At 30.7% G+C, this 18,044-nt stretch overlaps 1 protein-coding gene across 3 annotated transcripts; it reads right to left on the bottom strand.

Annotated features, from left to right (window-relative positions):
* Positions 1-331: 331 nt before the first annotated feature.
* LOC108916559 (neurogenic protein big brain-like) lies at positions 332-18,034 on the bottom strand. Of its 3 annotated transcripts, XM_018722850.1 has the most exons (5): positions 17,977-18,012; positions 12,737-13,037; positions 10,689-10,815; positions 2,679-2,886; positions 332-1,585 (listed from the first exon to the last, which is right to left on the bottom strand). In XM_018722850.1, exons 2-5 carry the CDS (start codon positions 12,936-12,938, stop codon positions 437-439), a joined length of 1,686 nt encoding a protein of 561 aa, XP_018578366.1. In that variant the 5' UTR covers positions 12,939-13,037; positions 17,977-18,012; the 3' UTR covers positions 332-436. The 3 variants fall into 3 exon arrangements, with proteins under 3 accessions (XP_018578366.1, XP_018578375.1, XP_018578358.1); XM_018722859.1 differs by lacking the exon at positions 12,737-13,037 and having other exon boundaries at positions 17,951-18,034; XM_018722842.1 differs by lacking the exon at positions 17,977-18,012 and having other exon boundaries at positions 12,737-13,135.
* Between the last annotated feature and the right edge of the window lie 10 nt (positions 18,035-18,044).

Below are 18,044 nucleotides of genomic sequence, written 5' to 3'. Positions count from 1 at the left end.
TTGTTGGTTGCCTATTTGCTAAACACTAAACAGCTTCTTAAATAACACAATTTTGTTTCATTTTATGCACTAGTGCGTAACATAATACTTGATAATTTAATTTTTAACAAGTGTTTTTAGATAATTGAGAAAACATTATATATGCCTTGTATGTAAACTACCCCCTTTCATTCACAGAGACTGTTGCATAAATATTCTATCAGAAAAAAAAACAGATTATTTATTTTATTTTGACCACTCCTTTTCCAGATAAACATAAATAAATAAAAAACGCACCATAAGAAAAAAATGTATTTCAGTCAAAGTTAAACAAGTCTTAAATAATTTGGGATAGTATCAAACATAGCAGTTTCTTCCTTTTAAATGTTCACTTAGACTAATTTATACAATTCTATCTAACAATGTACAAAAATCTTAAAAAATAGTTAACAAGTATTTAATATTGAGGAATTGGTGAATGTTGATGGTGGTAAGTATTAGAATTCGCTGCATTAGATAATAATTGGGAAGAGGGCTGATTAGATCTCGTTTCAGAACTGTTAATACTTCTTAAACCAGGCGGTCCTGTGTAATTGGAACTTGATTTTGGTGGGTAATTCCCTGTATTTTGAGTATTATGGTATACACTAGTCCCAGTTGAGCTAGTAGTGTTTCTCGAGTTGCTGTTGGCTGTATAAGAACTGTAACTAGAATCATCAGATTGAGGGGTTACTCTACGAGTTTGTGAACCAACCATTCCATACATAGACTCAGGTCTGTTACTTCGCGTGGGCTTAGAGTTTTCCTCAAATTTTGAAGCAATTTCAGAGTTAGCATTACTTGCTGTGCCGTAAGTGCTTTCGCTTGTGGCATAATTATCTCTCCTTTTCCTATCTGTTGTAGAATAAGTAGATCTTTGGCTTTCTGTTATTGAATAAGTGTCTCTTTGGCGATCTATGGTACTGTGGTTCTCGGACCTATTAGTGGAAGTTCCGGGTGTCACACCTCTTACACCGTATACACTCTCAGATCTCTGTTGAAGCTGGTTTTGCAGGTTTTGGTTTTGGACAATACTATGTTGGTGGAGCCTTAGTGGATACATGGATTGTGTTGGCACCAACGGTCCAGGTTTTGGTATAATATCCTTGCTGATACCTGTGTTAGATTTAGCATAAACTGACTGAGATCTGTTCAAATTAGCTCTTGTCAATGGAGGTGAATTACAATACAAAGATTTAGTACCTCCGTATATCGATTCACCTCTTTCCAATTTTGCTGGGGGAACGGAGTACAGGCTACCACAGCAATTTTGAGTGGCACCTGTGACATTAGGCCTGTAATTATTGTAAGTAGATCCGTGAAATTTTGGAGGGGTCGGTTTGTCTATATCGTCATAGTTGTCTATTTCGTCTGAATGGATACTAGACGATTCATCATTTTGCAGGTCTTTATTCGTCCTTTGATGTTTGGGATTGAAAATATATTCGTAGGTTAAACCAGATGCTATACCGCCTAGTAGAGGTCCTAACCAGTACACCCAATGGTTGTCCCACTTATTCAAAATGAAGGAAGGACCCAAGGATCTTGCCGGATTTAGAAATGGCATCTGCAAAAGTAAAATAGTTATTTTATAGTACAATGTTTTTCTATATGAAAAATTAAAAGAAATTTTTTAAACAAGTAATATGGACAATTTTGTCAAAAATCGATCTGAAAATGAAATACAGAATTCTAAAGTCTGCATTTACATCATATCTTGTCAATATAATACACAGTGTGACGAAATTTCAAGACCTTTAATCAGAGAACATAAAGAGAACACAGAGAGGGAGAAATTGAAAAATTGAAAATTTGTGATTGTACGTGGCAAGACTATTACGTTATATAATGGAATAACACAAAAATTTTGGGAAAAAGTCAATATGGTAATAAGAAAAGAAAATTTTGATAGTTGTTTATCAACTACGATCAACACAAAGTAAGTAATAACATAATAATTATAACATGGTATTTAATATCCGTATGGAAATATTTGACAAACAGATTTTTTCGAAACGTTAACTGTGTTTTATTGAAGTGATTATTGTGTAGTCGCTATAAATTATTTACTTTCTCGGTGTGAAATATTTCTGGTTAAGCAAGATAAATTTATGAAATCAACACCCTGACAGATTCTTTTGATGGAAAGATTATTTATACAAAAATCTTATTATTGTAGCAGGAATACCCAATTCAATAAAAACAGTACATAACAGAAAACGCCACAAATAAATAATTATAGACAATAAACTCCCATAATAATATTATTTTATATTGTGATGTTAACACTTCTGCATTATGATTTCAAGATTTAATTTTCCCTTAAAATTTTATTATTAATTAATTAAATTAATTAAATTAAGGAGATCACTTGAAAAAACAATCGTTAGATGCAGAAATATGTTAATTAATTTATCATGGCATTTAACATGGAATTATATGTTGATTTTTGTTTCAAAAAATTCTATATATCAGGTGTTTCTTTCAATAGTACGACTTGAATGTTTATTTTAGATAGCGCAGTACAGCTAATTTTTTTTTCAATTAATTTGAATTAGCTTATCAAATTTATGACAGACTCTATTAAAATAATGAATAATGTTTAATTTCTACTAGGAAGGAACTACAGTAAATAATTATTATGTTAACTAACTACTTACTGAAACAAATGAACATGCTGAATAGGTTGAACCGATTGCTATCGAAGAGGTTCCAATCCACTTACGATACGTGTCCATAGAAACCAAATATGAAAACACAACGATAAAGGTCATTACAAATTCAATTCCAAGTCTTTCCCAAGGGCCAGTATTACCAGCATAACTGATAATTGCTGATAAATTTCCTTGGTAACCAGAAGCGGACACCCTGAAATAAAACAAAATTATTTTTATTTATTCAGTTATTATATCAAGATCAGGTAGGTACATAGGTTTGGGAGGTTGTAACGGGAGGATTAAAAGTTTTCATTAAAGTTAGAATTTTTATTTGCATCACAGATATCTTTAATAAATAGTAAATGAACCGTTTACTATTGTATTCCATATTGCCACCAAAACAATTAACACAAAATTATGTTAATTGTTGCTGCCAATGATGTTTTCAGATCCAAGAAAATTTTTAAGTTAAACTTGTTATATATTCACTTCTCGGGGGTCATAAAATTTGACTGCGATTTCTTGTTACTATGTGTTATTATGGATTCTGAAATCCTACTTGGTATAGGTACCTAGCTTAGAATTCGGGATATTCCCCAAAATCTCAACGCGTAAGAAATATTAACAAAACAATACCATTTCTAATGGTATAATACCAAGCAGGATTCCAAAATTCAAAATAAATCTAAATACAATACATCCGTAATCCAATAACAAAACAGAAAAATTTTGTAATACTTTTATAAACACCTAAAAAGTTCTGATATGAGTTCATTTAATTTTTATTAATTTATAATTAAAATTATCATTTGTTAAGTAGTTTCTGATATAATTAAATTATGTGAAATAAGGTAATTGTTGCTTTTACAAAATAATTGAAATTTCAAACCTTTGGAATTTTCAAAAGATTGGGATACTTTGCTGTGGGCTGTAAAAAATTTAACACGGTGTATATGTACAAATTCAAGAAAAAAATAATATTTTGAGAGTTGGCCTTTTTCGTGGGACACACTGTGTAGTGTAGAAAAAAATGTTATTCGCAGAAAAAGAAATAAATTTTCAACATAAGTAAAAATATTACAATAAAATTCTATAGCCAGATTGAAGACAGTTGAAAGTTTTTCCGCGAAATAACTATGAAAATGAATAACATTACAACAAAATATCATTTTATTTCTTCATTCATAAAACTATTTATTCAGTAATCTTAATTTGTAATCTACGTCAAGCAACATTGTGTATACATTTTTATGTCAGCCCCATGCCCTTATAAAATCCCAACATAAAGGTGGTCAAAGCGTGCTGCATCTTCACCAATAAGATGATTGGATAGAGGACAGATGTTAAGAAAAGTATTTATTATATGGTAGTTTGCCGTGGAGGTAGTGGCATAAAGGTATAGAAAGGAAATGCCGCACACGTGATGTTCCAATGCCAGGTAGTTTTCTACAGATGTTTTTCAAGGCACACTGGAGATTTAGGGGCAGCCTTTTGTATATTTAGGAAATCTCTATGGTGCCGATAATTTAATCATCGCTCACAAAAATATAACTAGGTACGCTCTCTTTAAAATTTGAACTGTGTAAAATTTGGTACGCCTACTGTAAAATTCTACTTTTGATTACAAAAAAACTTTTAATATACAACGTAGTCCAGTTTCTTCACTTTTGAGATTCTCCTATTTCCCGAAAAGATAAAAAAGTATAGTTTAGTTTACTATATACAGGGCGTTTTTCAATTTTAGCCGTTTTCTATGACTTTTGTGTTGGTGAAAATTTTTTATTTTTATAATTCTATAATTTTTTGTGTGGTGACGTAATATTTTTCTACAACTTCGTTTTTTAATATGCAATAGGCAATTGGGGACACTTTAAATTTCACAGACAAAACGACTATATAATAACGCCCAATTGAAACATTTTCCCAGCCCAAAAAACGATGCGTGAAAATCGGCCGAAATACATAAATAATCACCCTTTACACTTATCAGCCTTTGTAACCAACCCCAATTGAGTTACAAAGTTTATTCCCTGGATGATATTCGACCAACGTTCAGGCTTTACTTCCCACGCGAACGAAGAGGGTACTGTCATCAAAAACTGTTCCCATATAAAACGAAGCTGCTCCACACATGTACACAACTTGCCGACATGGAAAAATATTGATTAAAGCGTAGCCGCCCTCTCATTTGCGACTTAAAAAAGATTGCCAGCGAAATGTTTTTTTGTATTTTGAAACTTGAAACACTGCTGCAAACATCTAAATGTTTGAAGTCTGGAAGATGTATGTATGTGTAAATATGAATACATATAATACTCCATGAGAAAAAAAACTGCAATTAAAATTCTTGTTATCGCCAGTTGTCTAGTCTAACACAAGCTGTCTAATTAGCTTCTTCCTGTACAAACAAAATCAATGGAAGACAATCATGACAACGTTCCAAATTATAAAGTACAAAGTGAGCTAAATAATTCTCCTACTTCCATTACCACGATTTGAAAATATCCAAATTATATTTCGCATTTTAGTCATCTAGGTATCTTTTATCCATCACTCGTTACATTCAAAAAAAGCTTTAAAATTAACTAATAGTTAATATAGCTAATTAATGTAATAATAATTACTTTTGTCCATGTTAATTTAGCTTTAACTATTTTATGGGCATTGTTCTGGCTCGCTGAAGCACGTTAAAGAACTCTATTATATTCTTTTCTCGACTAATATCCCTCGGTCATGTTTTTTTTACTGTATTTATCCATTGTAAAATTCCCAGGGCATGGATGATACAACTCCCCGCAGATAACTAAGTAGCTACAACTTGAAAAATACAACTAGCTCAGAAAGATTTATTAAACAAAAGCTAAAAGAGAGCGTGGCCACAGACACGTGCCTCTCGCCCTTCACCCAACAGGGGTGATATTCAAAACATTCTATTGTGAACTTAGAAATCTATACTTATGGTAGTCATGCGGTTGCTAGTGTGAGAACACTAAGTATTAATGGCACATATCCCAAAACTTTAATAGTTACGTACTACTAATAATTTATAAGGAACGCGTATAGAGGGTGTAACAGAAAGTATGCGAAGGGTGAAAATTTTTCAAAAACTGTCATAAAATAAATCCTATGATATGGATTTACTTGACACTTACATACAGGGTGATTAGTTACTAATTGGCGAATCTACGATAGGGGTAACTCAAATAAAGTGTTGCCGAAAATGCTACTTTTGGGTGTTAAAGTTGAAAACATTAAAATTATTTTCAGGCATATCTCTACTTCCAACATCAGATGTAACTATAAAAAAACTAGAGGTGCGCAATCTTCATTCTGTGGCCATTGTGTAAAGCAGAAATAATGATCTTAAATGTGTAAATATTTTAAGTAGCGGTATAGTTATATATAATTAATTTTTTTTGCGAAAAAATTAGGTATAAGTCAAATTTAAAATAAACATGCATGCACTTGTTGAAAACCACTGATTTAATTGTAGCAGTGTTGCCGGTGTTACACATAATTCAAAACTAACTATTTATATGAAATAGGAAAATATAAAATAAATAAGCGTCTTTTAGATAATGTCAAAGCTTTTAAATGTCTTCATAAAAATATTTATGGTCTCCACCTGCTCTCGCTAATAAACATTTCTGTGTACAGATATTGAGCTAACGCTGAGGGATGGATGCATCACAAAATGTACACACCAAAACCAATTTTTTACAATTTTAGTTATAACTAGTGCACTTACTTGGAAACTAGTTAAATTTTTTTAGGGACAAATTTTTGGAAAATGCTCTGATTATTTTTTATATTCAACGGAAAGGTTTTGCGATTTTAAAAATTTAACAGTTATATTTTATATATGTATATATAAATTTGGAAATAAATAAATTTTAATAAAATATAGGAGGGATGAGATTTTGTGTATAGAATAACGTAAATAGTTTTTGGATAAAACAACAAATACAGTTTTTCGAAATTTGTCCCAAACAAATGTTTGCGGGGTATTTGAGATATAGCTAATAAAACGAAATAATGAAAAAAATAAAGAGTGACAATTACGAAAGTAGTATATGAGTATAATTATACATAATGGCCCTCCCAAATCCGAAATTCAGTTGGCAGTAAAATTATTAAATTGACCATTACCAATAATGGCCAGTTTCGGGTTTGGACAGTAACATATCTATAAATTGGGACATTCTGTATAAATATTTAAATATATACGAGACACATTTAATGTTCACTCTGTATTTTAATTAATATGGTAGCAGAACGAAGTGTAAATTAAAACTAATCAAATATGCATCCAAATAAAGAACACGCTATAATTTTTAAAGCAACTATTACGTATAAATAAACGTTTAAGGTCTCGTACCCTGTGCTACAGTAGGGAAAGCATCCCCTTTTTGCACTTGTTCGGATATATATAATTTATTTCATTGTATTGTGGGCACTTGAATAAAACATAGTTTACATATCCAACTGGTTCATAACATGTGTTGTAAATTATCCGCAGCTCCCGTTTTATAAAATCTGGCTCGATCTGATTTTGTGTGGGGCGGTTATCATAGGCAAATTATTTTTCTAACACCATGAGTAGAATATTAACTTTACGTACGTTGTACAACACGTAAACTTTTACTTTTGTGCACTAGTAAGAAAAGTAAATTTAATAAATAATATTGACAGTATTAAAAATTAAGACGTTCAAATTGCTTTTTGTCAAAAATAAAAAATTCGATGCAAGAAACTGGATTGAAAAAAAAAAGGGGGAAAATTGCGTGCCTATTTAAGGATTTTCGCTAAACTTGAAATAACTACAAATAGAATATTTTCATTTTTTTTAACCTTAAAGTATCCTCAAAGGTTCAAACTTATGCGATTTTTCTTCCATTGTGATCTGAATGATTGATATTGTCACTTTTGTTAAAAATCAATTAAACGATAAATTTTGCATCTTCTATTAATGTTTCATTAATGTTTTTAAATTGAAAAGGTTTTTTTTTCGAAAAAAAAATACATTCATATTCACAACGCTACACAAAATCGTAAAAAAATATTATATTAATACAGAATAGATTTTTGGGTTAGTTTCGAAAAAAATTGTTTTTTTCTAATTATAACTCATGGAAGCAATTTGTACTCTAGAGAACTTCGTTCAAGTTTCAAGATTGGCGGAAGAAAAATACATACTGATTGAGGGGTATACCACATTTTGCAATTTAAATTGACATTTGAAAAGGTGGAAACTCCGGTAAAAAAGGATTTTTTTAGTGATTAATGCAGATTGTTTTTTCAAAAAATTGTAATTTATTTTTTTTGGTACTTTGATGAAAAAAAAATATATTTGCAAAAAAAACAAAAAAAAATTTGAAAAGATGGTAAATTTATTTTTTAATTGATTTTTAACAAAAACGAGAATTTCAATCATTGTTAAAAAAACCGAAAATGTCCTTAGTCGTAAAGAATAGAAAATTCTTATCAAAAAAAATAAGAACATCTTATATAGATATAAAGACATAAGAAACAAACCTTAAATGTGTCGTACATTTGGATTATGGGCGTACATAAGAAACCGTATCCTTACTACAACTCCTTTTGCCTTCTATTATTAAAATTAAATCTCAATGTCTTAAAAAACGACCTAGTTAATAATAACGTTATTTATAAAAAATTTCTCGAATTTCTCATGCTTCCTTTCCGAATTGAATTTAACATGGTAAAAAATCCAGACTTTTTTAGAAACGAGTGCTAATGTTATGTTAGGTTTAATGATGTGATTGGTAACGTTAATGAAAGTTGAAAAGGATTCTTGGAAACACCCTAAAAAGGTAAAGGTAGTAACATTTTCAAAATATTCAGTGGTGTTCTGGGATTTTTACTGAAAGTGGTGCTCTGTGCAAAGTAACTCTTGGTATCTCCACCACTGGTTCACGTATTTTTATCCAAATTCAGTGGATTTTTACGTTTAATAATTATTAAGCTTCGTCAATCTATATTATCAAACGTCTTCACAGATATTTTATAATTTTTGTTTTTTATTTCAACACCCTGTATCTCGGAAACTGTCGATTTAAAATTACTCAAAGATAAATTTTATGTATTAATGTTTGATTACATATACATATTACCAAATATATTTTGCATATTTATGCCGAAAAATTATATTTTCCTTTAGTGATTTTTGTAAAAAACTAGTTTTAAATCAACGTCAGTTTGATTAATATTACAATTATAAAAAAATGTTAGTATCTGTCAGACAGCCCATATAAAAGCGAAATTTTATAGTGTATCTACTGTTTTAAACACTCTTTATTCACTGCTTGGTTCATCTGCTCATTGTGTTATTTTTATTACACCAGTACATCTGGAGACAGTGTGTCATATCGTCGAGAGTGAACAAATTAACTAATAATGGTACTAAAGAGCTAAAGTAATAGCAACTGTATCTAGTGGTTGATTCATGTACATATATATTTTTTGATTTTAAATGTAGATTTAAACAATTAATTATTCGTAAGTAGTATTTATTATTATTACGTGTACAGAGTATTTTATAGGTCCATATCACAACATGAATTTTTTAACTCAACCATTTTAAATTGAAAAATAATTGATCTTAATTGAAAAATATTATTTGTCTCTGACTCGGGATACAAATATACTGAATTCATATGCAAATAGGCCAATCACTGGCAGAGGTGACATATTTGTCACTAAGAACGTCAATCCTTGAAAACCGATATTATTAAGCTCTTGATTTACCAGATTTCCATTCAAAGAACCTCTTGAAGTTATATGAATTAAAAAAAATACCCTGTCTAAAACACAGTAGAAATTTAAATTACTCAAATATTTGCATACAAGGTTAACCATATTATAGTACAAATCCTCATTCTATTTGCGAGACAACAAAGCAAAGAACAATAGTTTCATTTAAACATACTGCTTACTGGCAAATTTGTGTTTATTTTATTTCTTTTTTCTTGCAATTCATTTTAACGGTTTTGGTAAATCGTCTATTCAGATGCATGATGCATACATAAGTTTATGTTATGACTACAAGGTGTAACTAAAATGATAAAATTTTAATAGTCACAAACAAAAGAAAAAGTTTATATGCCTAATCAATCATATGCCTCCAAAGACACTGTATATGCAACAAGTGAGTAAAAGAACACTTTTTACGATTGGGAATTTTGTCACATAAACGATAATCTACTAATACAAACCTGTTTAGATTCTAATAGTGGTTCTAAGGCTTTCACGTGCTGTGCTAATATTTAAAGTACGATGGTTTTTTGGGTTGTTATGCCTTGGCCTTGCAGAGTCACCACTAAAGATGCCGACAGTGAACAAAAATGGGAGGACAAAGTTCAGTTTTAAGTGGAACACCCTGTATGCGGCTTTAGTAATTTTAACCCCCAATTTTTTTTCAATTGTGATTCATGATTATGATAGAGAATAGAACATTAAACTTTAAACAAAGGCCAAGACTGTATCTGTAGTTAAATTCTGTACAAAAAATCTTAATTATTTTCTATATTCCGATGATTATCGAAATGATGTTAGGTATTAACAGATTAATATATTCTGGAAATAAGCGTATAGGTTATAAAAGGATCGTAGGGGCAAGTTTCATTATCGAGTATAAAATACATTTTCTAGAGCAACGTTGTATAAATTTAAGCAGGCAAAGAATGCTTATCGCCAACAGCTGAAAGGAGCAGGTGTTAGTCGAGGTCTTCACAGATGGTAAAATCGCTTCGAAGTATATAAAACTCAACCTAATATTCGACGCCGCAAGATATAAACGTATAAAAACATCACCGTCAATTTTAAACGCAAAAGACAAACACACCTTGCTAATATTTCTATTAATAATATTATTCACATTGTAAATCATCCATGTCGTTTGGTATTCGCAGTTATTTTAGCAAAAATCCACCCAGCAAACAAAAGGATTTAAGCTAAAAAGTACCTACAGTGTATCTATTGTGTAAAACTTACCTGTAGAGTAATGCTGCCCCTGCGATGCCTCCCCCACATTGGGCTACAATAAAGAGGATACTTCTCAACAGCGAAATTCTTTTGATTACACCCATCGCTATAGAAACTGACGGATTTACGTGTGCACCTGAAAAGCATTGCATTTCATTCAATAGTTCTTTTTTAAAACATACTAAGTGCAAAAAAATGTTACAAATAAAATATACCTATACATAGGTAGGTACTGAGATTATGGATGTATTGCAAATTGAAAGAAATAACAAAACTACGATTAATCCACTCGAATTAGAGGAAAAAATTGGTAATAGAAAAAATAATTTATGTTTTGAAATTTTGGTTGTGGGTGGGGACAATAATGAAGTCCCAAAAAGTTCTTGGTTTTTCTCATTTTCCTGACAAACTGTTCGTTCAACGACAAAAAATAATGGGAGTGAAAATATTTTTCATTTAATTTTGCAGCAGATATATTTTATTATTTGCCTCATTTTCTCTATATTATAAGTACTTGAAACGAGTTGTTACTCTGTAAATATCTGTAAAAACCGAGGTAAAAACTGATTATTTCTAGGAGGAAAAAAATTTAAATCAATATTTCAAGTTTACATTTTTTATAATCAATAAAATGATTCTTAACATATCTCCGTTTTCTCAAAATCTTTGCCAATAAAAAAAATGTGGCAAAAAAACAAGACCGTTCAAGTGTATTTAGAGATCTTTATGATTTAGGTTTAAGCACATATTAGTAATATGTGGTTTAGGTAAAGAATAAATCATATTCATATTCGGCTAACTCAGAATCTCATTCACATTGAAAGGTGGCAGTTATCTTAAAAAAAATAATTCATTTTTTTATGTCAATAACTTTTTAAATAGGCAAAATTGTATTAATGCAACTTGATCCAATCGATTTATTTCCACCTAAGGAAGTTATTCTTCAGGTATAGCTTATTTGTTACCGCATACCCTGTAAAATTTTGTTTTATATTTTATTTTTATATTCATTGTGTGTTATTCAGTATTTATCTGGGAAAGTATTTTACTAGATATTTTTTCAAATATATTTATTTGAAGTTTTAAATTTTCTTGCCTCCTGTTTTTCCACAATTGTTAAATATCTATACCTAACTTGATCATTGATCTATAACCAAAATTTCAAAAACTAAATAATTTTTTTAAATGCTATATTGACTGTACCATACCCTTCAGGCCTTCTAAATTCAAAATAACCTTACAATACATCCATAACCGACAGCGTAGCAGGAAAATGCACTCAAATTTTATAACCTCCTAGAAGTTCTGATCTGAAATCAATGAATTTAATAAATTGCAGTTTCGGACAATCAAAGAATCATAAACTAACATGTTAAAATATCAGAAAAATCTTTCTTGCAACAAATGTATAGACAAATTCTGTATAAAAAGTATTGTCATGTAGAGCAGCCTTTAGTGACACATTAATATTTAAAAGTTAAATTTGTACTTTTGCTAGGTTCCTTATTTTTTTTTTATTTGCACACATTATACATATATAAAATCAAGAAAATAGTAACATTTAAGATTTTGAGCACAGGTAAAAATTATACCTATATAAATGTACCTACTACTTTCTGCTATTTTTCAAATTTATTGAAATCCGATTACGCCATGCAATAAATCGATTTTAATTTTTTTACTCGAAAACGGTGCGTCATAAGAAAAACAGTCGATACCTTTTCTCTTTCAAATTGAACAAAGTATTCAAAAATATTATTTATTTTAAGAAAAATCAGTGGGCGTCATTTTTTTCTTTAAAAATATCCGAGATGTGCCTGTGCGCACACCACTAGTGAAACTAAAAACAATATTTTTATCGTAAAACATATATTGTTGTTAACTGGCAAAGCCTGTAAAATTTCATTAAAATATTATGAGCGGTTTCCGCAATATTTATAAATTTGCATTTTTTATTAAAACACCCTGTAGATCGGAAACTAAGCGTTTTCGGAATATGGTATATTAAGGATCAAGATAGCAATAAAAATTATTAAATACAAACATCACATATTTACCAGAAATGTGTCCAAAGCATTGCGTTAACGAAGTAATAACAAAGCCGGAGGCCAAGGAAGTGGCGAGAAGTACAAAATGAATTGGAGCACCCACTCCAGCTCCAGCTGCGGCACCGCAAACAACAAAGACATATATAAAAGATGCGAAACATTCCGAAATTACGGATCTCCAAAATTCCAAGGTGCGTATTTCCACCCGCATTTGCGATTTACTGTTATCTACCACGTTACTAGACTCGCATCTTATATTTTCTATTTTCTCGAATATCGTCACTAGGTAATATTCGACACTTTGGTCACTCTGTAAAAAATTTTCTTCTGTCATGTTTAACACTTAATTTTCACTTATGTATATGTCGCGTATTCCTGGTTTTAATTGTGGCGACGTATTAAGAAGCACTCCGCAAGAGCATACATGTGGTATGGAGGATCGCAGCACAGTGAAATCAAATTTCAAAAGCACGGACATGTGGTCACCCTCCCTCTAGCAAACCAAAACGGCCAACCCGAGCAAAGCAAAGTGCGGGCAGATACCTACGGCCGTCGTCGGTAGTGTCAAGTTGAGTTACATATAGTATATAGCGTGTCCCAAACTACGACCACAACTGCTATCGCAGTTATTAATGAAATCTATTACTATTCAATCGAAGTGACACCCAAAAATTGACGTTCTGTGTAATTTCGAAATTATTCAACACATTTAACACTATGGGCGTGCTATCTTTTACACAAATGGACTTTTAAATAATAATTGCTTTATTTCTATTATTAGGAAACACATAGGCTTAAAAAATTGCATTTCATAAATTTTAAGAATTATATGTAACAAATAATAACCCTAGTATATTTATCTTTTTATCATTATACAGGGTGTCTCATAATTAGTGTCCAATAATTTACCACTTGATTCTATTGCCAAAAATAAGAATATTTTTTCATATAAACATGGGTCGAGAAATGCTTCCAAAGGGATGTACGTCCCCCTGAATGGGATCTAAAAAAATTATTTTTTTTTTAATATTTCCGAAACGGGTTGAAGGAAAATTATGAATGTCGTCGACTAAAATTTGCCCCTATTTTTTTGCTTATCGAAATTTTCAAATTCAGATTCTGTTAATAATAGATATAATACAATTCAAAAACCAATTTGCAGTTACCCGATTAACCGTTTAATTTAGTACATTTTAGTACGCTTCGGAAAAGCCCTGTGCTCATCCCATAGAGCGCCAAAACCCTTCTCTACGATTTATTTGCGCACTAAAGTACGGAACATAATTAATTAATAAATTCCTGCAGCTTGACTGTGAATTATTTCTTTTCCTTGCCTAGATATTTAATATCAAACGGCATAATATAACTTCATTTAATGAGAATGTTAGAAAAACGTTTAGAATTATGCCTTTGAAATAACATTAAAACAAATAGCATCCCTCTCAGGATACGTGACTGCTTATTAGCTTATTGAATAAAAAAAATATGAACATAACACCTTGATGATTTAAGAGGATAACGCTATTATTTTTTGTTACGGGGCCCTAAATAAATTACAACTTCCTTTCCAGACATGTGTTGATGTGATGTACAGTGTGTCTGACATTTATCAATCCGCCTCATGATTTAATTTTTTTATAATTGTTTGACTTTTGATATAAAATTTAGTTCACCATTATGTATTTTAACACCAACTACCATTTCAAATTTAGAAATCCTAAATACCTACTTACCACTTAAAAGTACAAACATCCCACTAAACACGAAACGTAAATGAAACGTTGCAAATGAGATGTTTTACTAAACATTTGAAACATTAACTAGAAACGTTTCTGTTTCATTACAGAAATGTAGCACTTGAAAACTTATTTAGTGAAACATAGCCGAAACGTTACAATTGAAGAGAGTTTGAAACATTACTCGAAACATTACCTTTCGATCTCGGAAACATAACAGACGAACAACCCTTTGCTATTTTTGCTTATCCTATGGAACAATCGGCATTAGTTAAATTTTGCTCTCAATCCCCAAACCTCAAGCGTTAGTTCATTTGCCTTTGTTTATATAGACATAACTAAAAAAAAAATGTGGTAGCATATTTATAACACAAGTCTAGAAAAAATGTATGTTCGTGACTTGCGTAGACTGCGTGTAACAGCCCGAGTTTATTTGTTTCCCGTGTGTCGTTTCAATTCGTATTATGTTAGGTTAGGTTTGCGGTTTGTCAGTTTGCTTGGTTTCGTTGTTATTCATCTTTACTTTGACGCTATTTTATGTGATAATTTGTAGTGTGTGCAGTTGTGGTTATTGTAAGGTGCATATAAAATAATGAATATTGATGCAAAATGTTTAAAACGATATGTGTAGAGATTTCCAATTTTGCGTCACATCTACCTAAATATAGTTATACCCACTACCTATTATAGACGAGGACAAGGGACAAGAACTAAGAAAATGGAACAACAACTATACGTTTCGATATAATTTGAAGAGCAACTACTTAGTCAGTGAGCACTATTTGAAATATGGATGAATCAAGTGAAATAGACGTCATTTATTTTATATTTTGTACAAATGTTTAGATTTGTTTATGTGTATAGGCATGCTTAAATAAAAGAGTTTAGGTATACCTACAGATATTTACTTTGTCAAGATATCATTTTGTATCCTTATTTCTGCTGTATAATTTATTATTATTAAAAGGATATATGTAATATTGACCATGCGTAGAAGAAATTATAACTTTATATTATTTTTCAGTAATGTTATTTGTTTTTCATGTACCTACCATTTCAAGATTCATAATCATAACTAACTTTTTCTAATTATCAGTTCGTCATTGTTACCATATTTATGATGGTCTCAACATTAGAAAATTTTCATTTCAGAAGCGTATTATTTGAACAATATAAAATGTGTAGCTTTTTTTTAATGCTTCTGATATTGTTTTGTGATATTTTTATTTGTACGATGAATGGCAAAATTCGTAATCCATATTAGAAACTTTTTTCAGTGGCTTCTCAAAAAGAAAGAAATTCTTAGTAAAAGTTGCCGCATCCCCAAACTAGAAGAGCATATTTATTTTTTTGTAATATACAATGTAACTTTTTTAGTTCGAATTAAGCCATTCACAATACAAATAAATATATCACAAAGGAGTATTAGAGATATTTAAAAAAATACACTATTTATACTATTTCAAAAACGCTTTTGAAATGAAAATGATCTAAAGTTGAGAGCATTATGAGAACAATATGGTAATAAAATTATTATGTTACTCAAACATTTCTGAAAATATACTGAAACGTAAAACAAAAATATTGAGGGCATAAATGGAACATAAAAAGAATGTTACTGAAACCAATTTTTTGAAACGTTTCATTGGAAACGTATTTTGGGGAGGACATCTTGGGCTTCTAGAACGTTACCAGAAGGTTGCATGGATTTTTTATGAAACGTTTCAAGAAAAATGGAAACGTTTCTGAAACATGTCAGAAACTGAAAAATGTTTAGTGGGATCATTCCAGATGAACTTTTATTTTTAGATTTCTAGGTTTAAATACAGATTTTTTACAATAATAAAATTATTCTTTAAAAAAATTTAATCTACTAATTGCATGAAGAGGAACAGTTTTTTGTTTTACATTATTTTGAAAATAAAAAGACAAATGCAGACGCGACGCTCGAACTGAACCGACTCGTCACATCAAACAAGAATCTAAATAACCATCTATTTTGGTAAACAAGACAAGTGCGGGGAATTTTAAGTTTCTAAAATACTTATCCAATTTTAACATGCACACAATTCGTTCTAATAACGTTATTTAAAAAAATAATTATTTATAATGTATAATATATATAATTAGGTATATGCTATAATATAAAAAAAAATGTTGAAAATACAAGTATACAATATAATAATATTTTAAGTACCTATTATAGGAATTTGCAGAAGTTAGCTTTATATTGAGAGGGGACGGCACTTTATTATTCTACTGCCCGCTGTAGCGTCCAGAAGCCAGTTGTGTTTGTAAACTTTAGGTTTGTTTTGGTTCCAACCTTAGAGCATATGCTCTAAGGTTCCAACAGAAAACGGTTCTAGGACGGTTCAAAGTTGTTAATCATTCCATTCGCAACAATATATAAACTTTGGAACTGCCGAACACGCTGGTAAATCTCTAAATTCTAAAGCCCCCCATACACCTGCAAACAAATTGCGTAACTGAGGCTGTTGTGCAAACAATTGTATAGTGAAGCGGTCATCAAACTTTTACAACTTGCGGAACCCGGCCAACATTTCGATTTTTTTGAGGAACCCCCACAAAAAAAATTTCGAGCACATTTTTTACTGATTATATAATATATTTATAAATACTAGTTTTAAGTAAGAGTATAAATTTTTTGAATTTTGTTGTATTGATATTGTTAATTTAAAAATTTTGAATTTTTGACTGACTCGCGGAACCCCCAGAGAGGTTGTGGGGAACACCAGGATTCCGCTGCTGTGCAACTAGGTGCAGAAATTCAAAACTTTGAAATTAATTGCAGGACGAGTGGCGTTGCGCAACTGTCGCATCGTGTATGGGCGTACTCACGACATATTGTGCAATCACTTCAGTTGTTTTCAAGAGTGATAACAGGTTCTTTTTGTATAAATGGTGTTACCATTTATAGTAATTCACGAAAAGTTATAGAGTCCATTCTTTCATCCTCTTTGCTTTCTTTTTCTTTTTTTAACACCAACATTCGACGCAATAGAAATTGTTATAGCTAAACAGGCTGCGTCGCGAGACGCCATGTTACCATTAAAACGAGACAAAAGCAACTGGAGTTTGCAAAAAAAATGCGTATAGTATACGGGGAACCTTGTTTGCCCAACAGCCTGTATGTACAACGACGTACTTTTGTACAATTTATTCGTAGGTGTATGGGGGGCTTAAGGGAAATAGCTGATGATATCAGTATTTGTCTAATTCTTTAATTTGATAATAAACTACAAAAACTATTGAAAAACATATTATCGATTCTATTTTTAATATTTGCTAACTTAAATTATATATTATGCACTGAACAATAATGTATGATGTTAAAAAGAACAGCTTTGAACATTCGCTCAGTGTTGGAACTTGGAACACGCCTATCACACAACGTTACCATTCTTTAAATACCAAAAGTTACAAATATGTTAGAAATACAAATTAAATAATGATTCTGGTTACTAACCTTATTTTACTATAATCTTTTAATACCTGTGTAAAGCATTCAATTTATGCTTTTGTTGAAGACATTCACAAGGTATTTATTTTTATTTGGGTTG

This window comes from Anoplophora glabripennis, unplaced genomic scaffold (genome assembly GCF_000390285.2).
Source record: "Anoplophora glabripennis isolate ALB-LARVAE unplaced genomic scaffold, Agla_2.0 scaffold2, whole genome shotgun sequence".
NCBI classification, from domain to species: Eukaryota; Metazoa; Arthropoda; class Insecta; order Coleoptera; family Cerambycidae; genus Anoplophora; species Anoplophora glabripennis.
Note: the sequence above shows the minus strand (reverse complement) of the source record. Positions and strands in the feature narration are given on the sequence as shown.